Below are 15,859 nucleotides of genomic sequence, written 5' to 3'. Positions count from 1 at the left end.
AGTTCATCTGCGGAGGACATGTTATTTATCCATTACCACCAATGGGACAGGAATTAGTAGCAACACCAGTGATTTTCTCTAATTATTAGTTCCCTCCTTAGGTTGTATTTTGAGGGTTTAGTCTTCAGCAGCATAAAGCATGTGCCACATGAGGAATAGAGCATTTTTTTGGGGTAAACTTAGAAAAATGTACAGACTGCATTGATTTTTACCTGCCTGAAAGCTGGCCAACAATCAAGAACTCAGGATCTTATAAATACAAAAAACCCTACGAGTGTACCTGACTGCTCAGCCATCTCAAAACATATTATGTTCTTGAAGTACTGGATCTTCACCTCATTTTCTTTGAAGACTGTTCAGTATTACCCTCTCTAAACAAACAAAGCAACATAATGCAGAATACCGTATTTTAGACAGATCTATTCTAGAATTGCTATCTTCAAGGCACAAACACTATTCTTGCTAGACCAACGTGTTTCCTTATTCAAGGAAAAAAATGAGGTGGATGAAAAGAAGATTCACTTTACTATAGTTGTTGATTGCACTCTTGCCCTAGCAAGCTTATGAAAAGTATGGAAATGTAACAGGGAATATCTTTTTCTCCTTACATCGCTGTTTTCATTGTTTTTTAACATTTAGAGCGACAACACTCGAGGGTGGGGTGCACCTTGAGCAGCAGCTCTGGAGCACCACGGTGGCCTTCGGTAGGGTGCAGGAGGGATGGCTTGTGGGACAGACTCCAGGAGGAGCTAATGGGCGTGACTCCACAGCCCAGCCTTTCCAGAGGTGGGGTGACTTACTGTCACTTAGACTGAAAGGATCATATTTACACTAGGTGCTTGCCGCTACTACTTTAAGCAATAATTGTACAGCAACATGTCTTGTGAGCAAAGCACTATACACTTATGTTCATACCAGGAACAGTTCACGTAGAGGGATGGCATTGACTATATGCAAATTGTCTCAGAAGCTAAAGACAACAGTAGTTTTCCTTTGTGTCTTCAAATCAGGGAAGAGTGAGATGTCAAAGCAGGTGAAGCTGTTGGTGTTTAAATCTGACGGTGCAGTGTCAGACTTCTTTACACGTTATCAGGGAACAGCAATTTCTTAACAAGCACTGGCAAGAGTATCTTAGGTGCAATTTAAGTCAGTCATGCTTTGACGAAAATGTTTTGAAGATCTGAAGTTTGTACCCTAGTCCTGGTGAGCTTGGCTTCAGCTAAATGGCAAGATGGGTTTTAAAGGTGTGAGATACATTTTTTTTTTTTTAAAGAAGGGAAGACTACACTGAAAGGGCAAATGTCGGCAACACAAAAACAATCATGTTCAGATCAACATCTTATACTTTATAATACACTCAAAATTTTTACACAAATTTCATGTTTACAAGTACAAAAAGGCAAAGAACCTCAAAAGAATCGAAGTAACTGTATCGTTGACTACATTCAGTAGAGTTAATACTGTTGTCCCTGTTCTTCATCTTCTAAATCCAGAAGGGAACTGTGAATCCATCCCCCATGTGGACTCCGCTTTCAGAAGTTGGAGACTGGGTGTAGTTCTGCACATGTCTGGGTTTCAACAGAGCTGAACTGAGATTCCATTGTGTTCCAGGCCAGATCGGCCAGAAGAAAGTCATCCATTGCTGTCTGAGTTTCATTGCTGGTGAAGAATAAGCTCCCCAAAGTTTCGAAGCCAGAGTTCATGGTCTGTGTTTCAGCAGTGTTCAACTGCACTTTGCTTTCCAGGGCAGGCAGGTTTTTACCAGTGGAGATTCCGTCAGTCTGGGTCTCTGTGTCAGATGAATCAGTACTCATGGAAAAGCTAGAGTGTTTCAGGATACTTCCCAGTGGCAGACGGGGGCTACTGTCTAAAAAGAAGTTCAGGTCTGTCTGTGTCTGCGTGTCAAACATCTCGAGGCCTAAGAAGTTAGAGTTCCCTCTACAACTGTAGGCCTGGGCAGAAGGGTCTGCAAGGAAGAAGTCAGTTTGGGTTTCTATGTCCAGCGACTCCAAGACTGGCTCAGTGCTCATGGTGCTGGGCTCACTCTCCTCGGTTTGCGTCTGGATATTTGAGGCTGAAAAGAACTCTTCGATATCGAAATCAATTGCAGGATTCTGGGCTGGGCCAGATGGGAGCTGGGTGTCAGGTCCAGTATTTGTGTCAGACAAAAGACTACGATTGTCCAGCGTCTGACCAGGTAGGTTACTTGACAAGATATTTTCTAGATCACTTAATAAATCCATGGTTTGGGTCTGATTATCTGTCATGTTCTGTGATGAAAGCATACTATTTGGTGCACTGAAGTTTATAATTGGGGTGGATTTCTCAATGTCTTGAGTTAAAGTTTTAGGGTGGTTCTGAGGTAACAAGTCATGAGTTACAGTCTCTGCTACTAAGCTGCTGCTTATAATATTGTCTGTAGACACACCGTATGATGAATGGACACTCTCAAAAATGTCTCCACACATTACAGCTTGGTCCATCTGTACTCGGTCCTCTGCTGGACTTTGCATTCCGCTGGTCTGAGTTTCTCTGGAGATCCCACCTGGCTGGAAACTGGCATCTATAAATGCATCAGTCTGAGCAGCGATGGATGAGGTTACCTTAGAACTGGGCAAGAAAGTCTGAGTTTGAACACTAATGGGAAGGGAAACCTGGGAACCAAATGTCAAATCAGTTTGCGAACAGGACGACACAGAGGAGTCAGGGCTGGCCCACTGTGCAGACGGCATGAACTGTGGTGTGGTGTAGGACAGGTCTGTCTGTACATTGATGGAAGAAATGCTGTTCTTCTGACAAGTGTTCCCAAGTTCTTGTAACGGGCTAAATGGACTTTTACCCAAGTTCACTTGAATACCTGTGCTAATCGGCTCAACAGCAACAGGATTGACAACTTTTGAAAGAGGGAGGCTCTCCTTGAGAGAGCAGGCCTCCGAATCCAGGCCGAGGATCAGGGTTCCAATGGACAAGGGAAGTAAGTGCACGGCCCCGGGGGCAGAGCCCTGCTGGTCGACACCCAACACCACAGGCTGGGCCGAGGAGTCGGCTGTAGGCACGAAGACGGGCACAGGAGAAAACTGCATGACAGGGAGTTTAACCAAAGCCACTTTGGGCTTTGGTAAAAGCAACTTCTGAGGGTACCTTGGAGCTGCTGGAAGAGTCTGCTGTTTGGCATTAGAGCTGCAAGAGTCTTCAAAGGAAGCCACCAGCTTTATTTCTGAAGTTTCTAGTTCTGGAGCATCTGGTCGTGGAATTGGTTGGTTGCTCAGTGGTTCAGCGGTCTTCCTGGACAGCTTCTGGCTGTGCAGGCAGTTTTCCATTTTCCTTTTCTTACTAGGTGGATCCCTGAAAGCAATGGCAGAGTGAAAAAGAGAAAAGTGATTTTAAACTGCAGCTTTCTTCATCAACCCTGGCACTGTGTCTTCACTTGTAAGTTCTACGTCTCACATCTACAGCAGGGGTCAGATTCAGCCCAGTGAAAAGAAAGCCCCTTCGTAACCTGGCCTATTACACAGAAGTTCAGAAATATGCAAACAGGGAAGGAGGAAGCACACTTTCTTTGGGTAAAGCTCTAAGGACTAGAACTCGACTTAGATCCATAAGCATCAGGAAGCTAACATATAATGCAGTGATTATCATTTCTAAAATAGGAAGCTATTAATCCAAATATAAATTTGACCTTTCAAATGAAGCAGTTCCATAATTTAAAAAACTCTCCAACAATCCAGTATCCCTCTAATAGAAAACGATGAACGTTTTGGAATAACTGAAAACTCAGTAGGGGCTTCCCTGGTGGGCCAGTGGTTAAGAATCCAGCTCCAATGCAAATGACACAGATTTGACCCCTGGTCTGAGGAGATCCTGCCTGTGGTGGACCAACCAAGCCCGTGCACCGCAACTACCGCCGCCTGCGCTCCACAGCAAGAGAAGCTGCCACAGTGAGAAGCCCTGGCATCGCACACAAGAGCAGCCCCCGCTCATTGCAACTAGAGAAGGCCCATGCAGCAATCAAGACCCAGAAGAGCCAAAAATAAATAAATAAATCTTTAAGAAAGCCCAGAAAGTTTCAATAGGGAATAAGAAGGACCTTTAAAAGGACTTGGTGGAAGAGCAAAGAGAACAACTGGGTCAAGTAGATGTGGATTATTTACTAGTACTGCTGCCATTTCCAAAAGTTCCCTTCTCCTCTCATCTTTTCTCCACCGTCCGTCCTCTCTCCTCAGGCTAACGGCTCTCCAGGAAGTGTTGCCTGAAGCTCTCCCCACAGCTGCTGGCTCTCGGCCCACCACCCCCCTCCCCCTTACCTGTGTTCTGCAGGAATCTCATGGCCAGTTCGGTAGATGTGGGACTGTAACGCAGTCCTGCTGGCATAGGGACAGCCACACGTGCACTGGAAGGTCTTGCCACAATCCTCTGCATGTCTTTTCAAGTCCCACTCGGTGCCATACGAGTTGCTGCATTTACTACATTTATGTTTCTTTTCAGCATGCATTTTCATAAAGTGCTAGGAAGAACACAGAAGGACCAAAATGAAAATCTGCAACTGCTCAAAACCTTTCAAAAGTCATCAACATACCCCAAATAACAATGATTTTACATGATAAAAGACAGCTGGGCAAATCAAAAGAATGTAAAAGCAGGCAAGCTGCCCTTTATCATAAGCTTCATCTTTGTGAAAAGTTGAGACTGTTTTGGAAACATTCCGTGGTATCCACCCCCCAGGTTCTGATTTACAAGTAAGTGCTGCAAGCAGAACAAGTCTTGGGGTGCTTCTCTCAGGAGGCCCTCCAGCAAACCCTCAGCGAAGTGTTTCAGTTTCTTCCAGTCCAGAATCACCACCTTCCCTACTGACTGGGTCCCTCCCTCCTCTCTAAGGGAGCTGCTTCTGAAATTCTTTTCCTACAGTTTCTTACTCCCTTGGGAGAACATCTCCCTATGCCCCTGCTCCTTTGACCTTGAAAGAGTCACACCAGAGATCTGGAAGCACACCCAATTTATCATACTTTGCTGACCTGGTCTCTCCAAATCCACTCTGGACATCTCCCCCGCCCCCCCAGAACCAGCCAGCCTTTACTCACACCCACTCATTTTTCTCCAAGTGAGAGACTTGGGTGTCTGTCCTTATAAGCAGCTTTCTGCTCAATTCTCTTGGTATGATTGGTAAGTAATTAGAATACATTGGGTTTATGGCATCTGCATTTCATCCCTAGAGAAGTATATAGTTAAGACAAGTAAAATACCTGTTTTACGAGAGAAAATTGAGAAAATGGTCTGTCAGGGCCTCTAGGGCATCCTTCAATTGGACAACAGTAGAATTTTGGTACAGTTTTCAAATCTTTTCTTACTGTTGGATTTACTATGCCATCCTGCAAAAGAAAAATGAAATAATTATCTTTAAAAAACCATCAGAATGAGTTGGGAGTGATAATAAGGAAGGACTAAAGATGTGCACAGGGATCTTTTATAGAGTGATGAAAACGTTCTCAAGTTTGGGATTGCAGTGATAGTTGCAGAACTGTACATCTACCTAAAAATAACTGAATTACTCACTTAAAATGGGTATATTTTATCATGCGTAAACTATAACTTAATACATGTTAAAATTTTTCAAAACAAGATAAACAAAAAACAACTATGTTGTTTAAAAATCTTCTATCCATTTCTTTAACATTCCTTCTAGATTTAAAAATTTCTGTCCTTAACCCAATGTCTCTAATTGTGTTTCTCAGGCTCAAGACTTAGTGTCATCCTTAAGTCTTCCCTTCTTTTTTATCTCACCCCCACTGAATTAGGGTGAGCCTCTGAAAAAAATCTCCTTTGACTATGATTTAGGTCTTCCTGATAAAGAGCACAGTGACTTTCTCTGATCACCACTATGCCCCCCTAACAGAGCTAAAGCTAGCTGACACAGTTCTTTTATGGCAGCATGAATACAGGCAACAGGCTCTAATTTGAAATTTAGTAATCATTATAATGGCCAGCGATAACATAGATTTTACTACTGTGCCAGGCATTGCTGTAAGCGCTTCACATGTATATATTAACTCATCCTAGTTATCCTTTGCTATTAAGTATGTGACTGACTTTTTGACTGGGGTTTTTAAAATAACTAGTGAGTTAATTTAGCTTGAAGTACTATCTTATTGCCCTTGATGAACCCACATACGTCAGGAGTGAAACACCTATGGCCTCCTGTCTAATTCTTAACTGGCCACCCCCAGTTGGCCCCAGAGGAAGGTGTATGGGGGGTTGGAGTGATGAAGGACCTCTCTACAGGTCACTGGAAACAACCAGACACATGTTCAGGCCTCAGTTGCTGCAGCAGCACCTGGATGTTTTAGTCCTTAGGTGCTGTGATGAGAAAGGATTCAGTACTTCTGGAACGTGTCACCTCCTCCTCTACCATCAGTGTGTACCCAGACAGGACATGAACAACCGTGCGGCTAAGACTCCCTTTGGTTTAACAATCTCCGTAGATGATCCTAATGTGCAGCTGAGCTTAAGAACTATGGTGCAGTGGTTAAACCCATGGATTCTGGAAACATGGACTGCTGTAGTTTGAATTGCTCCTTTCCTTTGACCTTGAAAAACTTAACTGTTTTGGTTTCCTTATCTGTGAAATAGGCACGATAATAGAACCTACTGCAGGGTTGTGGTGAGTGCTCAGTTAATTAGTTAACAGTATTATAGACCAGCGCTTGTCACATAATCCCCCAATGACTCAGCAGGTGAAGAACCCACCTGCAATGCAGGATCAATCCCTGGTTGGGAAGATTCCCTGAAGGAGAAGTACTCCACTTCAGTATTCTTGCTTGGAAAATCCTATGGACAAAGGAGTCTGGTGGGCTATATATAGTCCATGGGTCCCAAAGAGTCAGACATGACTGAGCGACTAAGGCTATCACATAATCACTCCATTATTATACCTACTAGTTATCTGCTGTGGAGATTTTTGTTGCTTCTCTTGCTTTCTGCCAACCAACTTAGTGCCAATAAGCTAATCTAAACTCATACTATACATTAAATACTGTTTTTGTGGTAACAGAAATAAAAGCAAAGTAAACAGATCAGATTGAATCAAACTTACATGCTTTTGCACAGCAAAGGAAACCATAATAAAACAGAAAAACAACCTGTGGAATGGGAGAAAATATTTGCAACGATGCAACATAGAAGGGCTTAATGTCTAAAACATACAAACAGCTCATATAACTCAACAACAAAAAACAAACGACCCATTCAAAAAACAGGTGGAAGAACTAAATAGACATTTCTCCAAAGAAGACATACATATGGCCAACAAGCACATGAAACATTACTCAACATCGCTAATTACTAGAGAAATGTTAATCAAAACTACAGTGAGCTACCACTTCACATCAGTCAGAATGGCCATCATTAAAGTCTATAAATAATAAACATTGAAGAGGTGTGGAGAAAATGGAACCCTCCTAACTGCTGCTGGGAATGTAAGCTGGTGCAGCCACTATGGAAAACAGTACGAGGTTCCTCAGAAAACTAAAAATAGAGCTGCCATATGATCCAGCAATCCCACTCCTGGGCATATATCCAGATAAAACTATAATTCAAAAAGATACATGCACCGTTATATTCATAACAGCGCTATTCACAATAGCCAAGACATGGAAACAACCCAAATGTCCATCAACAGATGAATGGATAAAGATGATGTGCTATATACACAAAGTACAACTCAGCCATAAAAAAGAATGAAATGACGCTACTGGCAGCAACATGGATGGAACTAGAAATTATCATACTAAGTGAAGTAAGTCAAGAGAAAGACAACTACCATATGATATCACTTATATGTGAAATCTGAAATCTGACACAAAATAATTTATCTATGAAACAGAAATGGACTCACAGATATAGAGAATAGACCTGCGGTAGCCAAGGAGGAGGAGTGCTGGGGGAGGGACAGACTGAGAGTTTGGGGTGAGCAGACTCTAACTACTATATATAGAATATACAGACAAGGTTCTACTGTATACTCCAGGGGACTATATTCAATACCTGGTAATAAACCATAACAGAAAAAAATATATAAAAAAGAAGGTATATATATGTAAAACTGAATCACTTTGCTGTGAACATAACATTATAAATCAACTATACTTCAATTTAAAAAAGAAAATCTATGGACTCATCTTAAAGAAAATATTATACTTGTGAAAGTCTGACTTGGAATGCTGCTTTTGTTAAAAGAAGGACATCTGCTAGGCTCAAATGACAATAACACTGTCAGCAAACTCATCCCATTCACCAATTTATCTTTTTTAAAGGAAATACTTTTTAAACTTATATTATTTTCCTTCTAGTATATAATATGCAAGAAAAAAATGAAATGTGGAGAAGATATTAAGACTCTAAAAGCCTTAATTCACTTAACCATTACCAAATTCTTCTTAAGTTATATGCCAAGGAGACGGCCCTCTTCTGTGTTTTAGTCTGTCAAATGTTCTATAAAACAATGCTTACAGGGTCACCACAAAATTCATGCCCATTTCTAAAACATCCTCAATTTGCTTAGCAATCCTTTTATTACCCCCTTTCAAATTCCCTATCATGTTATCATATACTTGTTCACTTCCCTTTTTAAAAAATTAATAAAATTTATTTTTAAGAGTTGTGGGAAGTACAGAGTTCCCATACACTATATGCAGCCCCCCATCCCACTCCAGTATAGCCTGCTTCACTATTAACATGTCTCAGCAGAACGGTACATTTGTTTACAATTGATAAAACTACACTGACACATCATTATGACCCAAAGTCTATAGATTATATTAGAATTCACTATTGGTGCTGCACAATCTATGGGTTCTGCCAAATGATAATGACAGCTATCCATTATTATAATATCATACAGAGTGTATTCACTTCCCTACAAATCTGTGCTCCACCTATTCATGCTACCTTTCCCTGTAAGCACTGACAACCACTGATGACCACTCACTTCTTTCTGGGGCTGATACTCCATTGTCTGGATGTATCAGTGTTATTTACTGATTAACCTCCTGAAGGACATCTTGGTTGCTTCCAAGTTTTGCTAGCTATTCTTTTATAATGTCTCCTACCACCTCATCTTTCCTTTCTCACTGCTACCATCAATAGTTCAAGTATTCCTGACTTTCTGTTTGGACTGTCTCTAGCCTAATTTCTAAACCTTCAATTTTCTTTTCATTCACATGTTGCCAAATTCACCTTTCTAAAATATAGCTCTGATTATAACATTACCTCTCTCAAACATATTCGAGGGCACTCCAATACTGCTCAAGTTCAAATTCTTCTAGCCACTGGGACATCCAAAGTCCTGACTGAACAGCTTCAAACTACACATCTTTTCTGTCATTTCTCTGTTACATCTAATGAAACTACTTAACATTCCCCAAATGTTTTGAAGAGGAGGAATATATATTTGCTGCACTTAGGAATCTTTTAAAGAGTAAATGTTTATGGTCACCTAAGTCAAAGTTCTATCACACACCAGGATGAGACACTAAAGGCAGCCATACTGATGGCAACATCTTGCTGTTGTCATTACAGGTGTGGCAACAACCCGGTGCTGTTCAGTTTACCGCATTCTTAGGGCCAATGCCTCCGCCCATCCCAACACCACCTCTCTACCCCAGTTCCTGACCTTCTGCCCATCCCTGTTTAGAGACAATAAGCTCTGAGATGAGAACAGGGGAGAAAAGAAATGGTGATGGCACAGTAAAATAAGAACTGCAGTAAAAAGTGATATTTTTGTTCTTAAGTGCTATATACATTCTAGAATAAAACTTAGCAGACTTTTTTTTTTTAACTTTACCTTCTGTGCATAACTGAAAAAAATATACAGAGAATACTTCATGTTTTGTGTACTTTTTTGGGTACCTGTTTATAAAATCTTTTAAATAAAAGAATTTGAAAAAGAACTTATGAGAGGAAACAACTAAAAAACAAGATGGAGAAAGATAAAGAGAAGAAAAGCAAGAGGAAGGACCCCACTAAAGAAGAGAGAATTGTGGGAACTGTGGCAAAAATTGGGGGAAAAAAAAAAGGCACTGTAGCTTCTCAAGCACCTCTCTGCATTCATAGAAATATATCCAAGAAGAAAAATAGCTTGCTCTGTTATTGTAAATTTAAAATTAGAAGTCTTTGTACAATATGATCTGGAGCAACTTGGAATCTTTCCTTTAAGAAAAAAAAAGAAAAAATTGCTGGCAAATCATTAAAAATAAACCCTGAACCGAACATAACATAAAATCCACTATGCCATGCTTTAAAAATATGTGTTGCTGGATAAGATGTTCTTTAATGGTCCTTGTGTCCCTTTCACTATTTTCAAATATGAGGGATAAAAGAATCAGGAAATGCTCATCTACTCCTACTCTTCTTTTCCCCGAATCACCAGGAACCCACATAAAATCACAAGGTATTATGTACCTTACAGCTTACAACTCTATCTCCACTTTTATCCATCATCATTCAGAAGAACTTGTTAATCGTAAGGGCATATGTGCGTAAGGGCAGGATACCTTTTGAAGAAAGGTTAGAATAAAATAAGAACCCCACAGCAACCAATGGGGAAGGGAAGAAAAGATGATCATAATCTAGGAGAAAAAAACAAACTAGGAAAGAAAAAAGAAAAGTAGGAAAGAAACTAGAATTATGTAAGTAGCTGTAATCAACAAAAGAAAGGGAAAGTCTCCATGGAATACCACGCAAATCTCCAAGCAGACATACTCAGGCTTCCGGGCCAACAGGGAGCTCCCCATCAACTCTGTCCTTAGGCCTCTTTCCCTTACCCACCCCAACACTTGGAGATCATCAAGTGTCAAGGACAGTGTTTGAACTCAAGAGCCTGCTACTCTGGCTCCTGACTAAGTGTAGATCACCACACTGGGCAACACTATGCAGATATGGCTGTTTTGTCACATAGGCCACCTTATTAAAAAAAAAGAAAAAAGAACCCCTTTCCACCAAGACAGCAGATGTTCAGGGGCCACATGATTAGAAAGACAGAACAAGGAAGCAAAGTGAGCCTGTTTGACAAGAAAAAAACGACGATGGTTCAGGGTGAGGTTTCTCCAGTTTCCCCTGAAACAGGTCTCTCTAGTGACCTAGAAAGGAAACTCAGGAGAGTCCATTTTGGGGTTGTTCAATTTTCAGTTCAGAAAGAGATCGTGAATGCAGTGTGCTGTCTTCAGACAAGAGAAATTTGAGAAATGACCAGAACTAGAAGAATGGCTTCACACAGATTCTAAGCAGGAGAGGCTACTGATACTCAGCTGGGCTAAAGTTCAAGTAAAGACCTGACTGTCAAAATCTGTACTTGCCTCAAACATATTCCTTCTTCTTAGTCTACTGTATGCTCAGAATTGGTATCGTCAGAATTCCTGAACTTTATATATTTTAAAAACACAATTAGAAATAAACTTATTCAAGCTAGGCTTCAGCAGTATGTGAACCGAGAACTTCCAGATGAACAAGCTGGATTTAGAAAAGGCAGAGGAATCAGAGATCAAACTGCCAACATACGCTGTATCATAGAAAAGGCAAGGGAGTTTAAAAAAAAATCTACTTCTGCTTCACTGACTACGATAAAGCCTTTAACTGTGTGGGTTACAACAAATTGTGGAATACTCTTAATGAGATGGGAATACCAGACCACATTACCTGCTTCCTGAGAAACCTGTATGCAGGACAAGAAGCAACAGTTAGAAGGGGACATGGAACAATGGACTGGTTCCAAATTGGTAAAGGCTATATATTGTCACCCTGCTTATTTAACTTACATGCAGACAACATCATGAGAAATGCTGGGCTAGATGAATCACAAGCTAGAATAAAGATATCTGGGAGAAATATCAACAACCTCAGATAATGCAGATGATACCACTTTAGTGGCATAAAGTGAAGAGGAACTAAAGAGCCTCTTGATGAAGGTGAAAGAGGAGAGTGAAAAAGCTGGCTTAAAACTCAACATTCAAAAAATGATGATCAAGGCATCCGGCCCCATCACTTCATGGCAAATAGATGGGGAAACAATGGAGACAGTGTCAGATTTCATTTTCTTGGGCTCCAAAATCACTGCAGAAGGTGACTGCAGCCACAGAATCAAAAGATGCTTGCTCCTTGGAAGAATAGCTAGGACAAACCTAGAGAGTGTATTAAAAAGCAGAGACATCGTTTTGCTGACGAAGGTCCGTATAGTCAAGGCTATGGTTTTTCTAGTAGTCATGTATGGATGTGAGAGTTGGTCCATAAAAAAGGCTGAGCACTGAAGAATTGATGCTTTTGAATTCTGGTGTTGGAGAAGACTCTTGAGAGTCCCTTGGACAGCAAGGAAATCAAACCAATCAATCCAAAAGGAAATCAATCCTGAATATTCATTGGAAGGGCTGGTGCTGAAGCTGAAGTTTCAGTACTTCAGCCATCTGATGTGAAGAGCCAACTAACTGGAAAAGACCTTGATGCTGGGTAAGACTGAGGGCTAGAGAAGGGGATGACATAGGATGAGATGGTTGAATAGTATCAATGACTCAATGGACATGAGTTTGAGTAAACTCAGGCAGATAGCGAAGGACAGTGAAGCTTGAAGTTCTGCAGTTCAAGGGGTTGCAAAAAGTCAGACAGGACAAAGCAAATGAACAATTGTATACTACCAAACCAATCCTGAGAAGTATTGATACATGGTATCTTTTGCTTAAAGGACGCTTCACAAGGTCTGGACAGATACAGCTCCTGACAGCAGTTCCACAAAAAACAACAATATAAACGTGTTAAAAAGTGCTTGCCAGAATGATGTTCAGGCCAAGGACTGTAAAGAGAGTCCTCATCAGACTGGCCACCTCCGTTGTGCTTAGAGATATAATGTCTGCCTTAGTAATTAACCAGTGAGGGGATGATCTGAAGGTGGGTGATGGCTTTTACATATGAGCTCAAGAGAACACAGGAACTAGGCTGCAGAATTCCTACAAATATATAGTTCATCCACTCAACTTAAAATATGATTAAGCAAGGGAAGTGTTTAATTAAAATTTAGTATGAAGGAGAAAACAGGAGAATGACCATTCCCAAAGTTACTGCACTTGTGTGTGGAAGCAACCTAGAACTATCATGGAAAATTGCAGTTCCACCTGCAGGGAAAATTACAGACCCACCTCCACAGTACATTTCCTGATTGGGCTCCCTCATCTTCCTAAGAACACTGCTGCCTCTCTAATCAGCTGGAGCTGGAAGTGGACAGCCCTTCATGGTCATCATATCTGCCCTAATACAGAAGACAAACTCAAGCTTTCTGTTAAATTCTTATCAGAAGTCTGATTCTAACAACATTCCTGAGAAAGCTTTACCTGAAGGGCAGACATACCATGCAGGAGGCCAGGTGATTTAAACTTGCTCCTCAATCAAGTCAGACCACCAAAAGCTACATACTCACAATGTAGGTTCAATGACACACTTTGAAATTACGTTCTAAGCCACTGTTGGCTTAGAGACTTTAACAAATGGTGGAAGGAAATGTCCTATTGTAATGATTGAGAAATTATGATTTAAGAGGTATGGGGTGGGGCTGGACCGCTGAATTTTTAATAAGCATTCCACAGACGTGCACTTCGGGTTGAAAAAAGAATCACCTCTCCATTTTATTTAAGGTGGAATGGACGTTCAGGATTATTGTCCTATAATTATATATGAGGTCCCCTCTTAAGATCCTCGGGCGAGACTTCCCTAAGGTCTCATTCCTGAGCAAAGCTGATATTTACCAACGCGGTAGAACTTGTTGCCAAATCTGCAGCTCCCTGCTGACGACTGGGCAGCACCCAAAGGCCCGAAGGAGGTGCTTGTGGGTGTGGTGCAAAGAGCGCCGGCACAGAGCCGAGCCCGCGTTTAAAGCCCAGCACTACGCGGGCAGCGTCACCGGCTTCTCTGCGACAACAGGACGGAGGTGCCGTGAGAGGTCCCGGCACGACCGTGAGAAACGCCCGGGCCGCCGCCGCGTGCGCGCCGGTGGTCCCGCGGGTCGGAGCCCGACAGCCTGGCGCGTGACACAAGGCTTTCCCCTCGCCGTGCCCTCCCGCGTCCGGGCTTCCACTCTCCCTGCCGGGACCCCCCTCGGCGGTCCGGCCCGTTCCGAGGCCGCGGCGGCCCCCACCCCCGCCGCCCGCGTCAGACGCTCGGTGGCGCCAGGCCCCGGGAGGCGCGGCCCGCGGCGGGCTCACCTGCAGGCGGTGGCTCTTGACCAGGTGCATGTTGAGCGCGGGGCTGTTGGGCAGGATCTTGCCGCAGCCGCGCACCGTGCACAGGATGTTGGTCCGCACGGCCCGGGACAGCTCGCTCACCGACGGCTGGATGAGCTCCCGGGCCGGCGGCGTCGAACCCGCGGGCTGCTGCCTCGCCGCCGGCGGTCGCGGCCGGCTGCCTCTCAGCCTCCCAGGGGGCACCCACGGGCCCGAGGCGGCGGCGGCTCCCCTCGCGGCCGCCGGGACGGCCGGGGCGCCCGAGGCGAGAGCCGCGGGATCCGCCGCCGCCGCCTCAGAGGCCGCCATGGCTCTCGCGCCGCGGCCGGACCAAGCCAGCCAGCCCCGCCTCCCGCCGCAGCGACTTCCGGCAGGGGGCGGGGCCTTATTAGCATCCGGCGGGGCCCGGGCGGCGGCGCCCCCTGCTGGAGGCGTAGGGCGCGTCAGCGGTGGAGCGCCGCCAGGTGAGGAGGGCGGGCCGGGGGTAAAACCACAGGGGGTCCTGGGGACAGGTAGGACGTGTAGGCCCCTCTGAGCCTCATTCGCCTTCCTAGAAATCTGAACCTTTGGCAAAAGTTGGATACAAGAAAAAGCAATGCGCTCGGGAACTTTACTTCCCAAAGATTAGAAATAAACCAGGTGTTCAAGAGCAGCAGAGGCCGAACTTTGTTAATTACAACGATCTGTTTACCAGACACTGGGAAATGCACTTTTCATCCAGTATCTCATTTTGTCCTCGAAACAGCCCTCGCGGGTACGTACTATGAATTCTTCCTCTTCTGCAGAGAGGCAAGTAACTAGCCTGAGGTCACATTATACAAAAAAAGAACTGTTATAATTGACCTAGTTAATCATTTTAGAGAGGGTAGATTTAGTTGCCTGTATTTTATTTTAACTGGCGAAATCTGATTACTATTTGGGAGACAGTGTAGCTCAGGGCAGGGTTCCAAAAACTAAGTAGGAAGAGGGACCAGATAGGTCAAGTCAATGAGTGTAGGAGGCCAGGTGTAGGTAAAAGGGAGGGGTGAGGACCCCAGGGAAATGAGATCTAGCCTAATCGGGGCAGCTGCTACCAGGCTTTGGTATTGTCATGTTTATTTTTCAAGATTTTTATGTGAAAACTCCCAACTTTTTAATATATTAGCAGCTCTGTTTGTATTCTACTGCTGCAATATGCAATAACAAGCTACCACACACCTGGTGACCTGAAACAGTTTGTCACTCACAGTTCTGGAGGTCAGAAGTCTGAAATAAGTCTACTACTAGATGAAGATCAAGGTGTGGGCCTGGCTGCATTTCTTCTGGACGCTCTATGGAAGAATCTTGTTTACTTGCTTTGTCCAGCTTCTCAGTCATTAATGGTGAGTGGTGTCCTCTTCACATCACTCTGATTTCTTTAGTACTCACATGTCCTGCTCTCTTCTATTCCTTATCCAACTTTTGAGGACCTAGTGATTACATTGGGTCCTTCCAGGAAACTTGGGATAACTTCCCCATCTGCAAAGTAACAGGTTTATATATTCCAGGGACTAGGATGTGGACATCTTTGAGATGGGTACTGTTTTGCCCACCAGAGTAACTAATTCTTATTTTTAAAGTATTGTATGCCA

The 15,859-nt window shown here is 43.2% G+C and overlaps 1 protein-coding gene across 2 annotated transcripts; it reads right to left on the bottom strand.

Annotated features, from left to right (window-relative positions):
- Positions 1-1,325: 1,325 nt before the first annotated feature.
- Positions 1,326-14,586, bottom strand: ATMIN (ATM interactor). Of its 2 annotated transcripts, none has more exons than XM_065925082.1 (4): positions 14,232-14,586; positions 5,241-5,366; positions 4,305-4,504; positions 1,326-3,345 (listed from the first exon to the last, which is right to left on the bottom strand). In XM_065925082.1, exons 1-4 carry the CDS (start codon positions 14,556-14,558, stop codon positions 1,533-1,535), a joined length of 2,466 nt encoding a protein of 821 aa, XP_065781154.1. In that variant the 5' UTR covers positions 14,559-14,586; the 3' UTR covers positions 1,326-1,532. The 2 variants fall into 2 exon arrangements, with proteins under 2 accessions (XP_065781154.1, XP_065781155.1); XM_065925083.1 differs by lacking the exon at positions 14,232-14,586 and adding an exon at positions 6,742-6,818.
- Between the last annotated feature and the right edge of the window lie 1,273 nt (positions 14,587-15,859).

This window comes from Muntiacus reevesi, chromosome 2, assembly GCF_963930625.1.
Source record: "Muntiacus reevesi chromosome 2, mMunRee1.1, whole genome shotgun sequence".
Classification (NCBI taxonomy): Eukaryota; Metazoa; Chordata; class Mammalia; order Artiodactyla; family Cervidae; genus Muntiacus; species Muntiacus reevesi.
Note: the sequence above shows the minus strand (reverse complement) of the source record. Positions and strands in the feature narration are given on the sequence as shown.

Excerpts from the sequence above, each read along its gene's own strand:
- ATMIN (XM_065925082.1), bottom strand. The coding sequence starts at position 14,558 with ATGGCGGCCTCTGAGGCGGCGGCGGCGGATCCCGCGGCTCTCGCCTCG. Across the intron at positions 5,367-14,231 it reads TCAAGAGCCACCGCCTGCAG|GATGGCATAGTAAATCCAAC; the intron begins GTGAGCCCGCCG and ends TTTCTTTTGCAG. Across the intron at positions 4,505-5,240 it reads AATTTTCTCTCGTAAAACAG|CACTTTATGAAAATGCATGC; the intron begins GTATTTTACTTG and ends TGTTCTTCCTAG.